Source organism: Brassica napus, chromosome C7 (genome assembly GCF_020379485.1).
Source record: "Brassica napus cultivar Da-Ae chromosome C7, Da-Ae, whole genome shotgun sequence".
NCBI classification, from domain to species: Eukaryota; Viridiplantae; Streptophyta; class Magnoliopsida; order Brassicales; family Brassicaceae; genus Brassica; species Brassica napus.
In genome coordinates this window covers 47,090,001-47,109,270 of record NC_063450.1, presented here as the reverse complement: position 1 = coordinate 47,109,270, position 19,270 = coordinate 47,090,001, and the positions used below count along the sequence as shown (strand labels likewise).

At 40.7% G+C, this 19,270-nt stretch overlaps 2 protein-coding genes across 3 annotated transcripts; both read left to right on the top strand.

The window, feature by feature from the left end:
* The first annotated feature begins 8,116 nt into the window (after window positions 1–8,116).
* Window positions 8,117–10,228, top strand: LOC106447784. The gene has a single exon (XM_013889749.1). It carries the CDS (start codon window positions 8,117–8,119, stop codon window positions 10,226–10,228), a length of 2,112 nt encoding a protein of 703 aa, XP_013745203.1.
* Window positions 10,229–15,132: 4,904 nt separating this feature from the next.
* Window positions 15,133–16,714, top strand: LOC111208304 (transcription factor KUA1-like). 2 transcript variants are annotated; one of them, XM_022707339.2, is made up of 3 exons: window positions 15,133–15,553; window positions 15,629–15,837; window positions 15,924–16,714. In XM_022707339.2, the coding sequence occupies exons 1-3, from the start codon at window positions 15,283–15,285 to the stop codon at window positions 16,389–16,391; spliced, it is 948 nt and encodes a 315-aa protein (XP_022563060.1). In that variant the 5' UTR covers window positions 15,133–15,282; the 3' UTR covers window positions 16,392–16,714. The 2 variants fall into 2 exon arrangements, with proteins under 2 accessions (XP_022563060.1, XP_048618867.1); XM_048762910.1 differs by having other exon boundaries at window positions 15,165–15,553; window positions 15,891–16,714.
* The last annotated feature ends 2,556 nt before the right edge of the window (window positions 16,715–19,270 follow it).

Sequence of the window (19,270 nt, the reverse complement as noted above, 5' to 3'; positions counted from 1 at the left end):
AAAATTATGAATAGATTGACATACCTGATCAGCTTGCGAACCAAGAATGAAGGGATCATAATATTGAAGTTTCCGCCGCGAATGAACTGATGTAACACCAAACGCATCAATCTTCACTCCTCTATCTGGGGTGGTGTCATACCAATCACAATAGAATACTACACAACGCAATCCAACCATTCCAGGAAATTGGATTTCCAATATTTCTTTTATGTTGCCGTAGTAGACATCGTCACCAGAAGAAGATGAAACACCAGCATCATATGTTGTCTTAGAATGACCTTTCCTTGTGAATGCATATCCTCGCGTACAAAATTTAGGATATGATTTGACCACATAGTTTGGTCCCTGCACAAATTCGCGTATCCAATCATCGAACACAAGACCTCTGGCCAAACCATCATTCACCTATAAAAAAAAACATATATGATTGCAAAATTAATTAGTTTATATATATTAAATTTAAACTAATCATTTGCATAGGGTAATATGATATATGACTCACATAACTACGAAGCCACGCAGCAAATCCGTTATCTCTAAGTTGTCGAAGCTCATCTTCTGTTGCATGCCTGTGAGTCATACGCAACTCCGCCATATATACACTATATACAAAAATATTATCAATATGAAATAAATTTATTGAATATTAATCTAACAATAAATGAATAAATATTTTTACCTCTCATATTGTAGAACATCTTCACAGTTGGTGAGCAAATATGTTTGCAAATGAGCGTGCTCAGTGTCCGTAAGTCTCCGCTTCGTGAATTTTCCACTAAGTCGTCCTATTTCCTTGAACATGCTTGGGACAGTAACATGATATGTTGCTCTCTCCCCTCTATCATCATGCCGAGCAGGTCTTCGGTGTTTTGTTTGCACTTCTGGTGGAAAATAATTTTCAGCAAAGATTGCAGTTTCTTCATTGATCACCTGTGCCACTATAGATCCTTCCACCCTGCTTTGATTTTTGACCATCTTCTTCAGATGATGCATATAACGCTCAAAAATATACATCCATCTGTACTGCACAGGACCACCAAGTTCCAATTCTCTTGCGAGATGAATAGCAAGATGTTCCATTACATCAAAGAATGATGGAGGAAATATCTTCTCAAGGTTGCACATGCTGACTGGTGCGTTTGTCTTCAAATTATTAATACCCTCTTCAGTCACTACTCTGCTGCATAAGTCGCGGAAAAAAACACTAATCCCTACATAGATAAAAGACATAATTTTCGTAAGTATTAAGTTTTTATAAGCATAATTGTTAAATATAAAAATAAATTAAATTGTAAAAATATAATATACCTGCAATTGCTTCATGAACATTACGTGGCAATAATGCTGAAAAAGCAAACGGAAGGAGGCGCTGCATAATTACATGACAATCATGACTCTTCAAGCCAGTAAACTTTCCTTCGCTTCTATCAACGCAGTTCCCCAAATTTGATGCATATCCGTCAGGAAATTTCACTTTATCTGTAATCCAATCAAAGAACTCTTCTTTTCTAGCACCATCTAGCCGATAAATGGGAAAAGGGGCCGTACCGTTCTCATCAACGTGAAGTTCAGAACGATCACAAATATCGACTAAATCCAACCTTGACTTCAAATTATCCTTCGTTTTACCTTGGATGTTAAGGACTGTGTTCATCAGATTATCGAAGAAGTTCTTCTCAATATGCATGACATCTAAATTATGCCGCAATAGATGACTCTCCCAATATGGCAGATCCCAGAAAATACTCTTTTTGTGCCAGTTATGTAGCTCTCCAACCGCATTGACTCGAATGTTTTCATGTCCACCTACATCTGGCGTCCTTTCTGCATCAAAATACCTAAACTGCTTCAACAAATCTTTCCCACTAACTTCCTCAGGTGGACCATCAAACACCTGCTTGTTCTTCGTAAACGAAGTCTTACTCCTGCGGTATGGATGATCAGGTGGTAGAAATCGTCTGTGACAGTCAAACCAACACGTTTTCCTTCCGTTCTTTAGTTGGAAAGCATCTGTGTCATCTTGACAATATGGACATGATAGCTTCCCATGTGTTGTCCATCCAGATAACATACCATATGCTGGAAAGTCACTTATTGTCCACATAAGTACTGCCCGCATCTGAAAGTTTTCTTTGCGCGAAACATCGTATGTCTCAAAACCATGCGCCCATAGTTGTTGCAACTCATATATTAGTGGTTGAAGAAACACATCTAGTGATCTTTTAGGATGATCTGGCCCGGGGACGAGAATTGAGAGAAACAAAAACTCTCGTCGCATGCACAAGCTCGGCCGTAAGTTGTACGGTGTCACAATAACTGGCCATAGAGAATACTGCCTTCCATGCTTTCCAAATGGGCTGAAACCATCAGTAGATAATCCAAGATAAACATTTCTTCTCTCTTCCGCAAATTCTGGATATGTTGACTGGAAATGTTTCCAAGCCTTTGCATCTGAAGGATGTCTAATCTCACCATTTGTGGAATGCTCTGCATGCCATCTCATTGCTTTTGCTGTGCGCTCACACTGATACAACCTCTTCAATCTTTCCGTCAAAGGCAAATACCACATTCTTTTGAATGGGATCGGAACTCTTCCCCTCGTCTCCTGATAACGAGGTTTCCCACAAAATTTGCATACATTCCGTGTCTCATCCGCTCTCCAGTAGATCATGCAGTTGTCAATACATACATCTATCACTTCATACGGTAGTTGAAGACCTGCAACAAGTTTCTGAACCTCGTAGTATGAACCCGGTGCAAGGTTATCCTCAGGTAGAATACCTTTGACAAAATCAGTAATCGCATCCATACATTCTTCAGCCAAATTATAGTCTGTCTTAATACCCATTAATCTAGTTGCAGATGATAAGACTGAATGACCATCTCTACAATTTTGATACAAAGGTTGTTTTCCTGCATCCAACATGTCAAAAAATCTCCTAGACTCGGGGTTTGGTTCTTCCCCTCTATAATGATCATGTACCATCTGCTCAGTACCTACACCATAATCTATATCCGTTCTAGATTCTTCTAACCTAATATCAGGCTGAGGTTCACTAACAGGCTGAGGTTCGCTAGTACTACCATATTCATAACCAGTTTCCCCATGAAGGTACCAAACTTTATAATTACGTGAAAACCCTTTCATATACAAATGAGTCCAAACATCAAATTCTTTTATAACCTTATTATTATTGCAAGAAGAGCAGGGACATCTTAACATACCACTTTTTGCATCCGGTTGCTGTTGAACAAGCCTCATGAATTCTCCAATCCCTTGAACGTATTCTTCCGTAAGCAAATTGGTGTTCGGATCCAAATGAGGTTTATCCATCCACGAACGATAATAAACTTCTGAAGACATGATTTTCACGGAATTGTTATGACTAAAGAGAATGAAGAGAGAATGAAGTGTGAATGAGTTGAATGAGGAGGGGTTGTATTTATAGGAAATTGCTTACGGACCTCCGACGACTTTCCGACGGAATTCCGACGGATGTAAAGCAGTCCGTCGGAATTCCGTCGGTATTGTCCAATCTCAAACGGCTATACAACGGTCATATATATTTGTCGGCAACGGTCACATGGTTCGTCGGAATTCCGTCGGATAATACCGACAGAATTCCGACGACATTCCTGTAAATCGGAATGTCGTCGGAAATTCATCGGTATTTTCCGACGGAATTCCGACGACTACAACGGTTACATTTTTTATCGGAATGTCGTCGAAAAGTCGTCGGAAAATTCCGACGAACCCTATTTCGTCGGAATTCCGTCGGAAATGGCCGACGGAATTCCGACGACTTAGTTTTTTTGGATTTGGTCGGAAATTTGTCAGTATTCCGTCACAAATATCCGACGACCTTGGTGTCCGTCGGAACCTCCGTCGGAATTCGGTGTGTTTTCTTGTAGTGAGATGATAGCGCATAATTGTTATGGCTCTATGCTTTTCACTTTCAACTTCATCATTTGTTTCAATGATACATTTCCCGAGTCCTCTAGACTTCAGGGCAATTGAAGTGTTCATTTCCCATTCTGGATAATTATCTCCAGAGATATCTAGGGCAGCATAATCCGAAGGCTCAAATCTCGATATCTGAAATCATTAATAAATTCATGATTTAGAATTCTTGCAACCAATTCAAATAATTAGTGCATATGATTTCATAAGTCTATCTATAATACTTTAGGCTACACGGCTCATGTTTTGTGATGCTTAGGCCTTACGGCTTTAATCTCAATCAAGGGCACAAGGCCGCATGTAAGAACCAATGCATTATGCCTCACGGCCATTCAGTATGATTGATAACAAAAACACAATGCCACACGATCCATATCAATCAAATAATCTAGCAACCTAACTCTCATTCAATATGTAAATTCTTTAAATCAATCTTTCAGGTTTTAAGTAATGAGAGATTTAAGGTTTCAAGGCCTTTAGGAATATCAATCAAGATTAAGGGTTTCAAGGCCTTAAAGATTTCGAATCTTGAGATTAGATATATTAATCAATTTATCAATCCTAACATCTCAGATCATCAATCATCAAACAAATACATTTTAAAACCGATTTAAGCTTTTAGGGTTTCAGTTTGAGTGATTTAGATTCGAATTTAAACAATCTTATCAATAGCTCTAGGTGATCAAACAATCAAAGTTTAAATCAAACAATTTAAAACCGATTTTCCAAAATTAGGGTTTTTAGGAGATTTCGAAAAACTTTGATCTTTGATCAAGGGGATTTGATTTGAGATTCAAAATCATTAAGACTTTGATTTTAATTGATCAATGGATCAATCTCGAATTATGGTTTAGGGGATCGGACTTATTTGAGCTCTGATTTACTCTTTAGGGTTTGATCTATTTTCCATATGGCTTTCATCTTTAGAGTTCTGATTTTAGGGTTTCAATCTTTACAAAACAACCATGTTCAATTCATGTTCTCAGAATTAGGATTACCTTTGTTTTGCAGATTGTAGAAACCGGACCACCAAGATGAACCTCGAACGGACGCGAGCTGGCTGCTTCGGGATCGCGAGCTGAGAGGATGCGATCGGGTTAGGTTTATTAGGTCGCGATCGCCTTGGTTGTCTCTCGCGAACGGGTTGAGGCTGATCGTCGGATCGAGCTGAGGTAGTGACGGGAACGCGAGACGGGATTGAGTTCAAGGGTTCGTCTGAGCTGAGATCGGGATGAAGCTGAGACGGTAATGCTTGCTGGAATGGAATCAAGAACGAATTAGGGTTCTTCGGGATTAGGGTTCCAAAAGACCAAGGCGGTGCCGTCTATTGTTTCTGCGAGTGTGGACGCGTCTGAGATCGGATTGACGAACGGTTTTCGCTGATAGATTTGTCTTGTCCAGAGCTTCAATTTGATATGTGGCTCGTCGTCTGGTTCCTCGGGGTTCGAGAGATAGATTGATTTTAAGTTACGCCTGGATTAGGGTTTATGTGTGACGGATTTTAGGTTAGGTTTTGTCTCAGGGTTTTGGAGTCTATCGTGCTGATAACGTGTTGTGAATGAAGAGGGGAACTTGTGTTTATTATTAGGTCGACCAATTGGTCTTTATATACATATGGTAATGACGGTCTAAGTACTGGATCGACATGAGATCGTACTTATCCTTAACTAGATAATGACTAGCAATACGTAAGATAAACACCAACTATAATGTGGATAAACACAAGAATAGATAGGCGCCAGTATGATCCTGCGGATGGGCTTGGCCCGTCTTGCTACAGGGGCTGATAAATGGGTCGATCACTAAATGGTTTATAACAATGGCGTTGCTTAAATGGGATATATGTATGTTTGTTTTGTCATTGTTAGAGACCAAAACATTATACGACTATTTATTTTGTTATCAAATGGCAACATTCTTCTATGGTTTAGGCTGCCCAAAGCTCTGGGGCCATCTAATTTTTTAGGCCCATTATGAGTTTTTCGTTACTTTTGAAACATTATGCCAGGCCGATAAATCGATGGGCTTCTCATATACAGAGAAAGCCTTTTCTTTTGCTAAGTCATAGAGTCTACTACACACAAAATTAGGGCATTCCTCAGTTTCTTGTTTATCAAGCAATAAGTCAATACTAAACTACCCTTACCCTTAAAAGGCCGAGTGTCATAGGCCCAATAACGTAACCCAAACTGTGGGCACAGATTGTTGAGAACTTAATGTTCGAACACGTAACAGCTGAGATTTTATCGTGGGGATCCTATCAGATCCGATGAAAGTCGTATGGTATATTCTATCTGCCTTTATAATATCGGTCTACTTGTGACCACGCGGCTGAGATAAGTGGGTCATACTTGTGCTTAACAAATAAAGAAACCCTCGCCTACGGCATCATTTATCATTAGAAAAACACATGTAAGTTTCATATGTCGTCTATTGATAATATGTTTTTTCCTCAAGTTTTTGTCCAAAATTATAATCCGTCAATGTGTTAACTCTTTTCTATTTATGCAAAATTCTTTCTAACATCCATATCTCTTTTACAAATATTTTACTATTATTTTATACTATTTATTTATTATTTTATTATTTTTTAAATAAAAGAGTTAAATCCAAATCTATTAAAGATACATGTCTAACCCTCGGATGAAATGTGTCCATATCCGCATAGGATAACCAGAAAAATGTGACTTAGTTATGCATGGCAGGTGAATCGAACCTAATGTGGTGACATCCCAAACCTTTCCCCTTACCACTTGACCACAAGCTATGGTCTACTATTTATTTCTATTACTTAATCTCATGTTTTCGCATTGTTAGTTTTTATTTGAATGAATTTTTTTTTTTTCATCCACCTTCCTAATTAAATTACTAGGTTTACTGATTATTAGATTATTACCTTTTATAGTTTTTTACCATTTTCTTTTGTATATAAAATAAATTTATTTTTATTTACTTAATATAATATTGATTTTTTTTTGTGCTTATGGCATCAAAAGTTTTTTACCATTTTTTGTGCTTATGGCATCAAAAGTGCTTATGGCATCAAAAGTTCTTGTGCTTATGGCATCAAAGTTATTTACTTAATATAATATTGATTTTTTTTTGTGCTTATGGCATCAAAAGTTCTTGGCACTGCTCTACTTAATCCAACCACTCATCGTGAATCATGATAGGACATTCCTTCAAGGTGCTTACTTGTAGTTATTCTTTTGGTAAAACTTACTTGTAGTTGTAACAGAGAAGTTGTAGGCTTACGATGACTGCGTTGTAACATCCTATAAATACTCCATCCTTCTCGTTAAGATAGAAGTTTAGAAGAAAAAAACTTGTTTCACAAAGATATTTTTTTATATTTTTTATATAAAAATTGTAAATTTTAATAAAATTAATTGATAATTTTAAAAAATAATATATAGTTAATGTGTTTTCATGATATATGTGAAAACACCAAAATATCTACGAGGGAGTATTTCATATTCTAGCTTTAGATTTTGGGATTATATCATTTAGTGAGAAATAGTGTTATTTAAAAAAATAGCTTTGGAAACATAATTACAATTTAAAACTTTTTTTTGTACCAAAGCATTGTTCAAATAACAAAAAGAGAAGTATATTAGTCGAGTGGAATGTACTAATACCACGTATATACTGTTTGACACCAAATAAGCTATCTCTAAAAAGACTCTTTAATACGGTTTAGTTAACTAAAGCAGAAGGATAATATGAAAATAACAGATGGCGCAGCTAGGTTTAGACGACGAGATAGGCGATTTCGAGATCCAGACTTTCCCCGCCTCTGACGCTCCCTCACCGGCCATCTAAGACACCACGCCGGCTCCAGGATCACAAGGGAGACTAAGCTACACTCCTTGTGATCCCTCTGTTCTTATCGGTCTTCTTCTCGGTGAATCTTGTCGTTCCATCCTCTGGCTTCCTAGCCAAGTAACCAAATATTCTCACAATATGTGCTTTCCGTTTTCAGCCGAGAGCCTCTCACAGTCCTCCACAAAACCCTAAAGCTAACCCCTAGCCCCCTACTATAAACTCCCACTCTCCTTCCCTCGGATTCTCACCGCAACCCAATAGTCTCTCAGATCACAACTCGCACCCTCTCTAGCTTTTGCTAAGTTACAACAGTTCTTATTCATCACCATGAGTCAATCATCCCTTTTGATCCGTAACGGAGGTTACTCCAATGGAGATCGTAACGCCACTCAATTGGAAGATGATATCATACGCATACCGGAGTGTGATCTCAATGACGTCAAGGAGTGTTTCCGTCTCACGCTCATTGGACGTGTTTTCCACATCCGTGGAAGGAGCATCGATGCCCTGATCAACCTTCTCCCCCGCCCCCGGATCTGGAATGTAGAGGGAAAAGTCCGTGGACTGAACCTCGGGAATGGCCGCTTTCAATTCGATTTTGACAAAGAGGAGGACTTGCAGACGGTCCTAAATAAGCGTCCCTGTCATTTCAACCAGTGGAGTTTCGCGCTGGAACGTTGGGAACCCTTCACTAGCGAAAATTTTCCAAACACGATCCCGTTTTGGATCAATGTGACGGGAGTCCCAGTTCATTTTTGGAATGATAAAACTTTCACGGAGATTGCTAACGCGCTTGGGAAAAAACTCCTAGTCGATGAAAAAAAGGCGCGAATCCAAGTCTCCATTGACGCGGACAAACCCCTGCAATTTGAGCGAAGAATAGGATTCCCAAGTGGAGACATCAGGAAAGTATCGTTATCTTATGATGGCCTTCACCGTTACTGTTTCACCTGCAACCTCATCTCTCATGATGAAAATACATGCCCCCTGTTGGCACCAGAGGAAAGAGAACTTAAGAGGAAGCTGCGACAGGAAAATTTAGAGAACAATGAACGGGCAAGATTCCCTATTCAAGGCTCCCAAGGTTTTAACTCTCGAAATCCGCTAAAGCGAGCCCGCTCCCCTACTAATGGGAGTCATCCTAGCCCCTCGGAAACCACGAGATATAGCGAACTCAACCGTGAGGAGAAAAGAAGAAGAAGCGCGTCCTCGTCCTATCAACCTCGCGAAACTCGAGTCACTGATCCTCGTGCTAGAGATCGCAAGAGTTCGAGCAGACAAGAGAACCACTACACCCATCATGGCAGAGAAGTATGGAGCCGTCTGGAAAACCCAGCTAGGAAGAAGGAACTGCAAAGATCACAAAGAGGACGCACCACAAAACACTCTGAACGGAACATCTTTCGCAAGGAGACGTCCCGTCCAAGCAACAAACCTTACGCTGAATGGCGACCACAAAGCTTTTCTGGAGAACACAGAAACAGATCAGGCAACTACTTGGCACCTCGCCGGACGGAGGACGAACGTATGGAAAGATCTAGAGCTACTTTTGACTCTCAAAAGACCATTACGGACAATCGTGTATCCCTGGAATCAGGAGAGTTTTTTGAAACTCATCGATCGGATTTTGACGCTGCAATGGCAGAGGAGGAAAGGATCCGTCGCCTCAAAGGCAAAGCCATTGCCACCGGACCACCTTCACCAACGCACAAGACTCCCCAGACCCTGAACCGTGTGAACCAAGGAATCATTCTAACTTCGCCCGTTAAGCCAACCGACGCATCACAAGTCCAAAGGTATGATCAACCTTTATTAGAACAAGAGGATGCTATTCTTGAGTTAGAAGAAGGTTTAGATCAGGCCCTAGATGTTCCTCTAACTGAGCTTGAATCTACTGAGGTTGATAACCTAGTTCTGGAAACAAAACGTCTTGAAATGGCTGAGAAAATGATGGCTGAAAATAATATAGATGAGAATATGATTGACCTGGATAATGATGATCTCCTTGGAGATGAGCTCCTTGGAGAGACGCCTGACCTTGTTGATGCAGAAAAAATTGAGGCCATTTCTCAGCTCTCTCCAGCAAATGCTGTGTCAAAGAAAGTAGAATCTACGAACAAGCAAAAGGAACGTGCAAAGACAGCCACTTACATTCAAGAAGAGGCGCTAGCATCAGGGTTGGGTGTCTACGTCCCAAAAGGCCTACTGAAGAAGAAGGCCCCCCGATCTCCTGATATAAAAGGAGCGAGGGCATCCAAGAAACTCCAAGGCCTCGGTGGCCGTGCTTCCCCAAAGAAGAAGACTACACTGGGTAAACGCCCATCATCTTTTTCGTCTAAGGTCCCTCGCATTGAGGTGTTTCCTTCTGCTTCACGCAAGAAATATGTGTCCCTTTCAGGTTCGGTGGTGTCCCAGAAACCACCCAGTAAGAGGATATGAGTGCAATAGCATGGAACTGTCAGGGCGCCGGAGCCTATCTGACAAAGCAACATCTCCGGGAATTGCATCGCTGTTTTCTTCCTTCTTTTCTTTTTCTTTCAGAAACAAAAAACAATTTTTCTTTTCTTCAGGATTTTCAGTTTGAATTTGGTTATAATAAATTGTTCACCGTGGAACCCTAGGGAAGAAGCGGTGGACTGGCACTTTTTTATTTAGACTCTTTTGATGTTATTGTCCTCTTCTCCAATAATCGTATGATTGATATTGAAGCCAGCATTGAAGGACACAAAGTCTTTATCACTTTTGTATATGGTGATCCGGTTGTAGAATACCGAGAAAATGTATGGGAACGCCTAACCCGAATGAGCTTAATGAGGTCTGGGCCTTGGCTGATGCTAGGAGACTTTAATGAGATCACCAGCAACTTAGAGAAAAAAGGGGGTAGAAAACGCCCAGACTCATCCTTCCTCCCTTTTAAATGTATGCTCGACAACTGTGGGATGATCGAGTTTCCCTACAAAGGCAATTCCCTATCTTGGGTGGGTAATAGAGCTTCAGGCAAAGTGCAATGTAGGCTGGATCGCGCAGTAGGAAACGAAGATTGGCATCACTGCTTCTCCCACACGAATGTGGAGTATCTGCGACTTTGGGGTAGTGATCATAGACCTATTCTCACCCGATTCCTCTCTTGCAAAAAGCTTGGCAGGAGAAATTTTAAATTCGACAAGAGATGGATCGGTAAGAATGGTTTCCGCGACACTGTACTACATGGATGGAACGATCCAAGTCTTTTCCATAAAGAAGATTTATATGAAAGGATCACCCATTGTCGCAAGTTTATTGCTCGATGGAAACGTGACAATCACTCAAATGCAAAAAAGAAGATAGAGGACATAAAGGACCTGCTCGAACAAGCCCAGACAGAGGACGATTTCTCCCATGAAGTAATCCTTCGCCTCAAGTGGAGTCTTTGCGAGGCTTTTAGAGACGAGGAGCTGTATTGGAAACAAAAAAGCCGGGCAACTTGGTTAAGAGAAGGTGACCAGAATACAAAGTTCTTCCATGCAACCACCAAGCAGCGGAGAGCCAGAAACAGAGTAACAAAGCTACGCAAGGCAAGCGGTTTATGGGCAGAGACAAAAGAGGAAATAGAAGCAGAGGCAACGGGATACTTCCAGACCCTCTTTACAACGTCCTCTCCCTTGGACTTTGCAGAATCCCTCAAATACATCACCGAGAAAGTCACCCCGGCTATGAACGAAGCTTTAACAAAACCTCCATCAAATGATGAGATTCGTCAGGCAGCATTCGATATAAACCCAGAAAAAGCTCCTGGTCCCGACGGCATGACAGGTCTTTTCTTTCAAAGGTATTGGGGAATCACAGCAGAAGTGATGCAGCAAACGGTTAAGGACTTTTTTCAGTTCAACGTCCTTGACCCTCGACTAAACCAGACGAACATCTGCCTAATCCCAAGAACAGAGCGCCCCGTGGAAATGACGAACTTCCGGCCTATAAGTCTTTGCAATGTAAGCTATAAGATCATCTCAAACATCTTGAGTAAAAGACTTAAGCGCTGCCTGCCCAGGTTAATATCTGAGACTCAATCAGCCTTTGTGGCTAGACGATTAATCACGGATAACATTCTTGTAGCACATGAGGTCTTTCACGCTTTGAGAACCAATCCCAGTTGTAAAGCTAAGTTTGTTGCCATAAAAACCGATATGAGCAAGGCCTTCGATAGAGTCGAATGGTCATTCCTGGAAGCACTTCTACTGAAACTCGGTTTCTCACCCAAATGGGTAGCATGGATAAAGGTCTGCATCTCCTCGGTATCCTATCAAGTACTCCTCAACGGAGAACCAAAAGGCCATATCTCTCCATCGAGAGGCATCAGACAGGGTGACCCACTCTCCCCTTTCCTCTTCATTTTTCTTACGGAAGCTCTAATCTCCCAAATCCAGGGGGCTGAGAGGGAAGGCCGGATCACTGGCCTAAAGATTGCACGAAACAGTCCACCTGTCTCCCACCTCCTATTTGCGGATGATAGCCTTTTCTTCTGTCGAGCAGAAGTCGCGCAATGCACAGAGCTCATGCAGATTATTAATACAAATGGTTGCTCTTCGGGACAGCAACTAAATGTAGAGAAGTCGTCCATCCTCTTTGGTAATAAAGTTCCACCAGACATCAAAAAGGAGATAAAACAAGCACTGGGAATTACAAAAGAAGGTGGAATGGGAGTATACCTGGGTTTACCCGAGAAAATATGTGGCAGTAAGAAACAAGCTTTTGCTTTTATTCAAGAGAGACTACAGAATCGTATAAACTCATGGTCCGCAAAACTTCTGTCCAAAGGTGGCAAGGAGGTCCTGCTTAAGTCAGTAGCACATGCTCTTCCAACATACGTTATGTCTTGCTTCCTGCTCCCACAGGACATCATCCGAAAACTCACTAGCGCGATATCCCGTTTCTGGTGGAGCACCAAAGATAACAACCGTGGCCTTCACTGGATTGCATGGGCAAAAATCTGCACACCAAAGGATCAAGGCGGACTGGGGTTTAGAGATTTTAAAAATTTTAATCTCGCACTGCTTGCGAAGCAACTCTGGAGACTTATCCAGTACCCAAACTCTCTTTTGGCCCGTGTACTTGAAGGCAGATATTTTCGGAACTCAAACCCGATGGATGTCACCAAAGCGAGCACCCCATCGTATGTATGGAGAAGCCTCATGGCGGCCCAACCTCTCCTAAAGGCTGGCTTGCGAAAAACAATTGGAACGGGACAGACAACCCTTGTTTGGGTGGACCCATGGATCCCGACGTCCCCAGCCCGTCCCGCGATTCCCTGCGGCTCCTCTTTTAACCCGTCCCTACGTGTTAGCGATTTGTGCAACGTGACCACAAAGGAATGGAACGATGAACTCCTTCAAGAGCTGATCGCCCCTAATGACATCCCTCTTATCCGCAGCCTCAAGTTGATGAGCTCCTCTCGCAACATTGGTTACTGTTGGAACCTCACGGCAACTAGCGTATACTCGGTAAAAACTGGATACGCACTGGCTATGGAATTATCAGAGCCCCCAAACTCACAGCAAGTGCATGAGCCTAGCATCAAAGCGCTTCAAGCTAAAGTATGGAAGATCAAGACTTCTAAAAAGATTCAGCACTTCATCTGGCAATCTATCTCAAGCTGCCTCCCGGTATGCAACTCGCTCGTGGAACGCCACTGTGGTACCAATCGACACTGCCCTCGCTATGGATCAGAAGAAGAAACGCCCAATCATCTGCTCTTCGAGTGTCCACCATCGATCCAAACTTGGGCTCTAGCGGATATTTCGCACTCTCCGGGGATATTCCCGTGTAGCTCGATTTATAGTAATCTGAATCATGTCATATGGCGCACAAACATCTATGCAATTCCAGACTCTATTAGCGCAAAAATACCTTGGCTATTATGGTACATATGGAAAGCCCGCAACGACAAGGCCTTCAATGGTAAAGACGTCTCCCCCCTGGAGACTGTCCAACTTGCACAAGCGGAGGCGGAGAGCTGGTACACTGCACAGACCGTTGAGCAATTGCACGACGAAGCACCGGACGATCCTCCCCTGCCCCCCCCCCCCCCGACGTCGGCACCTCACGATCCTGGCCTCAACTGCGCGCTCGACGCCTCCTGGCACAAAGATGATAAATTTTTTGGCGGAGGAATGATCCTAACTAACGAAGATGGGATGATGACTTATGGTTCATTTGCTAGTAACCGAGTCCTCACCCCCTACATGCAGAGTTCCAAACTCTTCAGTGGGCTATGAAATCTTCTATCCAGTTGGATCATTGCACAATGAATTTCAAGACAGATTGCCTTCAGCTAGTCAAGTTACCTGAAGAAGACGAAGAAGACGACTGGCCATCTATGTTGGCCGAATTTGATGAGTTCCACCTTATTCGTTCTATGTTTACGTTTTTCTCTATATCTTTTATTCCCCGTTTTCTTAACTTCCGAGCTGACCGTCTTGCAAAAGAAGCTCGGTCTCGAGGATTCTCTTTTTCCCATGTAAACTCTCAGCTACCAAGCTGGATGGCTCCTGAGGCCATCCTCTCAGTAACTTCTTAATAAAATATGGAGCTTTCGATGTCAAAAAAAAAAAAGTTAACTAAAGCAGAAGAACACAACTCGCATAAATAATTGTTGATGGGAAACTTCAGACATTTCATCACTAAATTATTTGGCACGTAAAAAAGTGTAATAGTAAATATTAAAGATCCGTTACAAATTTTTAATTTAGTCTCTTTTAAAGCCTTCCAAAAATTTAATTGATTCACTATAGTCTATATAGAGACTAAATTTAAATTTTGACCTTAACAGAGAAATAGTAATTCAAATATTCCATCTCCAAATATTCTTAGCTTCAATTTTTTGTTGTTTCGAATATTACAAATTGGATATTCCTAGTTTCGAGTATAAACTTTTTATCAAATATACATATATTCTTCACATGAATTTAATTATTGTAAATTAATGCAAGTTGTTAAATAGTATAAAAAGTTGTGACATATATGTTTCCATAATATATTAACCGTTATAGACTTTAAAACACCTTTTCACATGATATTGAAAATAAAACTTTTAAAGTATATATCAACAATCTACAAAATTTGAATTAAGCGGATTCACAACAATAAAACTATCACAAAGTATAAAGTTACATATTTTGGTCTTTAGTCAAATATTAACAATAATTTTATGAACATAATAATGCAAAGATTTGTTGAGAAAAAAATGGAATATATCGAAAAATAGTCTACAAATTAGTAGTATTTAAATTCAAAGGTTTGTAAAAGAAAAAAATAAATAAAAAGTGAATATAATGCTTTGACTAGAAAATAAGGAAATGAAAAAAAAAAATCAACATGCGACACAGCGGATAACTTGATAAACTTGTGTAATAAATCCGACCAGATAAACCCCCTTTATAAATATCGCACCTCACCTCCCTTCTATCAGATTCTGTGCGATTATCTTCGATCTGTAGACGGCGGCGGAGGATAAGGATATGACTCGCCGCTGTTCTCACTGCAACCAAAACGGACACAACTCACGTACATGTCCGAATCGTGGTGTCAAGCTCTTCGGTGTTCGTCTCACCGAAGGCTCTATACGCAAAAGTGCCAGTATGGGTAATCTCAGCCACCACTCGGGGTCTGGATTGAGTGGACTCGTGTCGAACAATCCGGGCTCTCCTGGCAATGGCCCTGACAACGACGGTTACGCCTCCGAGGATTTTGTTCCCGGCTCATCCTCTAGCCACCGTGAGAGAAAGAAAGGTGCGCGTTTCCAAACTTTATGGGACTTTATAAATCATCTGACTTGATGATGATTGTGATGGGATGCTGTTTTAGGGAATCCATGGAGGGAAGAGGAGCATAGGATGTTCTTGTTGGGTCTACAGAAGCTGGGGAAAGGTGATTGGAGAGGTATCTCTAGGAACTATGTGAAGACGAGGACGCCTACTCAAGTCGCAAGTCATGCTCAGAAGTATTTCATCAGACAGTCCAATGTCTCTCGCCGCAAGAGACGTTCTAGTCTCTTTGATATCATTCCTGACGAGGTTAGTTTCGACATTTGCTTTCTGATCCACTTGATACTGTAACTTGTTCAAAGCTAATGGATTCTCATGAGGACATTCCGATGCAGGGCACTGACTCTGTTCCGGCGGCACCGTTGATCCTGGAAACGGAAGAGTGTGAGTCAATGAAATCCACCAACTCTGTTGGTGATGAGGCACCAGAAGACAGCATCCAAACGCAGCTACAACCACCACCGCCTGGTTCATTCCCTGTGCTGTATCCGGCTTACTTCTCACCATTCTACTCATTCCCCTTCCCGGTGTGGCCTGCTGCGTATGATACCGAGCCGGCGAAGGAAGAGACTCACCAGATTCTCAGGCCAACAGCTGTGCACTCAAAAGCCGCCCCGATTAAGGTTGATCAACTTCTTGGCATGTCTAAGCTCAGCCTCAAGGAGTCTAGCCAAAACGGTGTATCGGAACAGTCTCTTTCACTGAAACTCGTTGGAGGTTCGGCTTCAAGGCAATCTGCCTTTCATCCAAATCCAGCTAGTGGTGGTGGTTCGGACATGAACACCGTGATTCATGCTGTCTAAAGATCTGCCTGATGGGACGGTGGTCTCTCAGATTTGTAGCCGTAGCCAAGTGATTCATTGTCATTAACATGACTATACAACAACAACAATTTGCAGACAGGTGCCAGGGCTGGGCTCTTGGTTATATTATAAAGATTGTTTTAGTTAGGTTTGTTTGAATTGCTTAGTTCACAGCTTTGTTTATTAGGGTGGAAAAGAAAGAAAGATAAATGTTATGGGCCTTCGCCTTCGTTTTGGTTTAGCATAAACCCTTGATTTCGTTCAAAGATGTATTAAAACTACTTGGCATTCTAGGATTTATAACAATAAGTTTCTTATGAAGATATCTTCTTGTGTCATCCTTCTGGTTGTTATTTTCAGTTTATAGTTCAAAATCATAACAACAAATGTACATAGTGTTGGGTGGGGACTTGGGAGAGACAGAGTCCCATTTCTAGGCCTACGCATTTTCTCGAGATTTGAAGAACTGAACTGATCAACCAGACTAGAACTTACTAATATCCAAACAGTTCCTATTTTTTATATATATATCTAATGAATCAAAACTATTTGAATATCTAACATACAATTTATATACTTTAAATATTATATATATTACTTTCAAATTTTTTTTATAATAAATTAAATTATCAAAAATTGAATTATTCGAATATCTTATTTGAATTATATAAATTAATATGAATTACCCGATATATTATCTTACTTGATATTTTTCTCGAACAATCCAAATTGTTTGTTATTTGTTCAAATTGTTTAAATTACCCAAAAAATCTTAACCGAACCAAAATCAAATCAGACATGAATTTTGCTCCAAATTTTTTAAAAATATTAACCGGTTCCAATATTTACATCAGAATCTAAAGAATCGAATCAAATTAAGTCATAATTGAAGGAAAGTTTATAAAAATTCGAACAGTTTACACAGAAATAAATAATCGAAAATTAAATAACCGAACCAAAACAAAAATTAAATGAGCATGTCTACCCATGCCACTGTCCTATTATGGGCTAAGATATTCAGAAAAAAATGTAATCAGCTGTCGGAGTTCAAGAACGCTGTCCTAATGGCGGGAATTCTTAACCGGACACAGCCACGCGGCTGTGGTCGGGTGGTCAAGGCGTTCCGTGGATCTCCACGGGACCCGAGTTCGAATCTGCACCACACCAGATTTTCACGCGCGTGGCCACCGGGGCTTTCACATTCTCTATCCGGAATGGTTTACCATTTTTTTTTCTTAACCGGACACTAGCTGTTCCTCCGGTTTCTTGATAATCACGCTGTCGCTCTCGTTAGCTGTCCGAAATTTAGGGTTTTTGAGAGCAAGCGAGATACGAGTCTTGGTTTGGAATCATTCTATTAAGCTACTTAGGGCTCGCATGTACGTTTCGATGGCTGATATTGTAGACATTACGTCGCGTGTATCATCTTCTGCTGTTCGAGTTATTGATCTTAGGTACTTGGCGTCACTACTGTGTGGTGTTGACTTGAAGACTCTCTGCTCTGGTGAGTTGGAGGAATAGTCTGAGGCTTATGAATCAGTGAAACAGATTATTTGATCATACAACCTTCACAGATTCAAAAGAAAGTAGCTTATTAAGCTATCAAGATTTTTGTTTTCATCGATGAAGTGTAAACCCTACATAGAAGCTTGATACCTAAACCATCATTATCCACGGTTTCTTAGGGCGGAGTTCTTAAGGAAATATAATAAACTGTTTCTTAATTTTCAACTAGAAAATTAAGAAACAGTTTATTATATTTCTTTAAGAACCCCGCCATAAGAAACCGTGGATAATCATGCTCGATAAAACTGAAAGCTTAAACTTAATTAACACTTTGCCGGGGTATTATCCATGAGAAAAGAAAAAAAGACATTGCTTTTCATTCAAACTGCGTGCATTACATTATGCAGACCTAGAGACTGAAACGCAGAACACAACAAGCAGGACCCAAGTTATACAAACTCGTCCAATGTTAGATGAGTTGCGGCCAACACATCTGCCTTTTCTTTCTCCAACATAGCTTCTACCTTCAGGCTCTTTTGCTTAAGGTTCTTCAGTTCTTCCTCCAACTCTCGCATACGAGTCTCACCAATATGCACCTTCTTATTTTCCTTCACTTTCGTGAGCTTCTTCTCCAACCAATCCACCTTAAACCCCGCATTTTTTACGTATGCAAGTGCATTATCTGCTTCCACTAGATCTTCACTGGAAAGCTCCCCAGGTGTGCCAGGCATGATGTTTCGATCAGGCAGAGTAGGACATTCATGCATGCTGTCCTCAGATGTTTGTTCTTTGCACGGAGTACTAGTGCAACGTCAGAGTGTTTTTCAAAAATACTGTAAAATGATATTTACTTATATGACATTTATATGAGCTGCTTAACTGATAAAACTTTTTTTTAAGAGAGAAATAAATAATACAGTTTCTTGAGTTTGGAAACAGCTTACCTGTGAAGGAAGAACTTGAAACCCATTGACATCTATCTACCAAATCACCTTTATCATTCAGCTTTGTCTTTTTCAGAAGTTGTTTTACCAACACAAAAATCTCTATCTCCACAACAATCTTGACTTCTCCATTAACAATAAACCCACCATTTTCGTCCTCCAGCTCGCTAAGGGGAATCATAGATGTAAATCCCCACTTTGTGTGTTCCGCACGATATGTTTCTGAAAACAACAAAACATATTTGCTTTCACAATGACATCAATGTTTACAGATTGACGAGGTATTCCAGAAACAGCCAAAGTCCCATAGTACAGAAAAGTCCGCCTAACAAAAGTGGCTAGAGTAGAAAGAATATTCACCTTCCGTTGAGAGGCCTTTCCTGGATTTTTATTAACAATAGTACATGAAAGTTTTGCGTGTTCACTCCA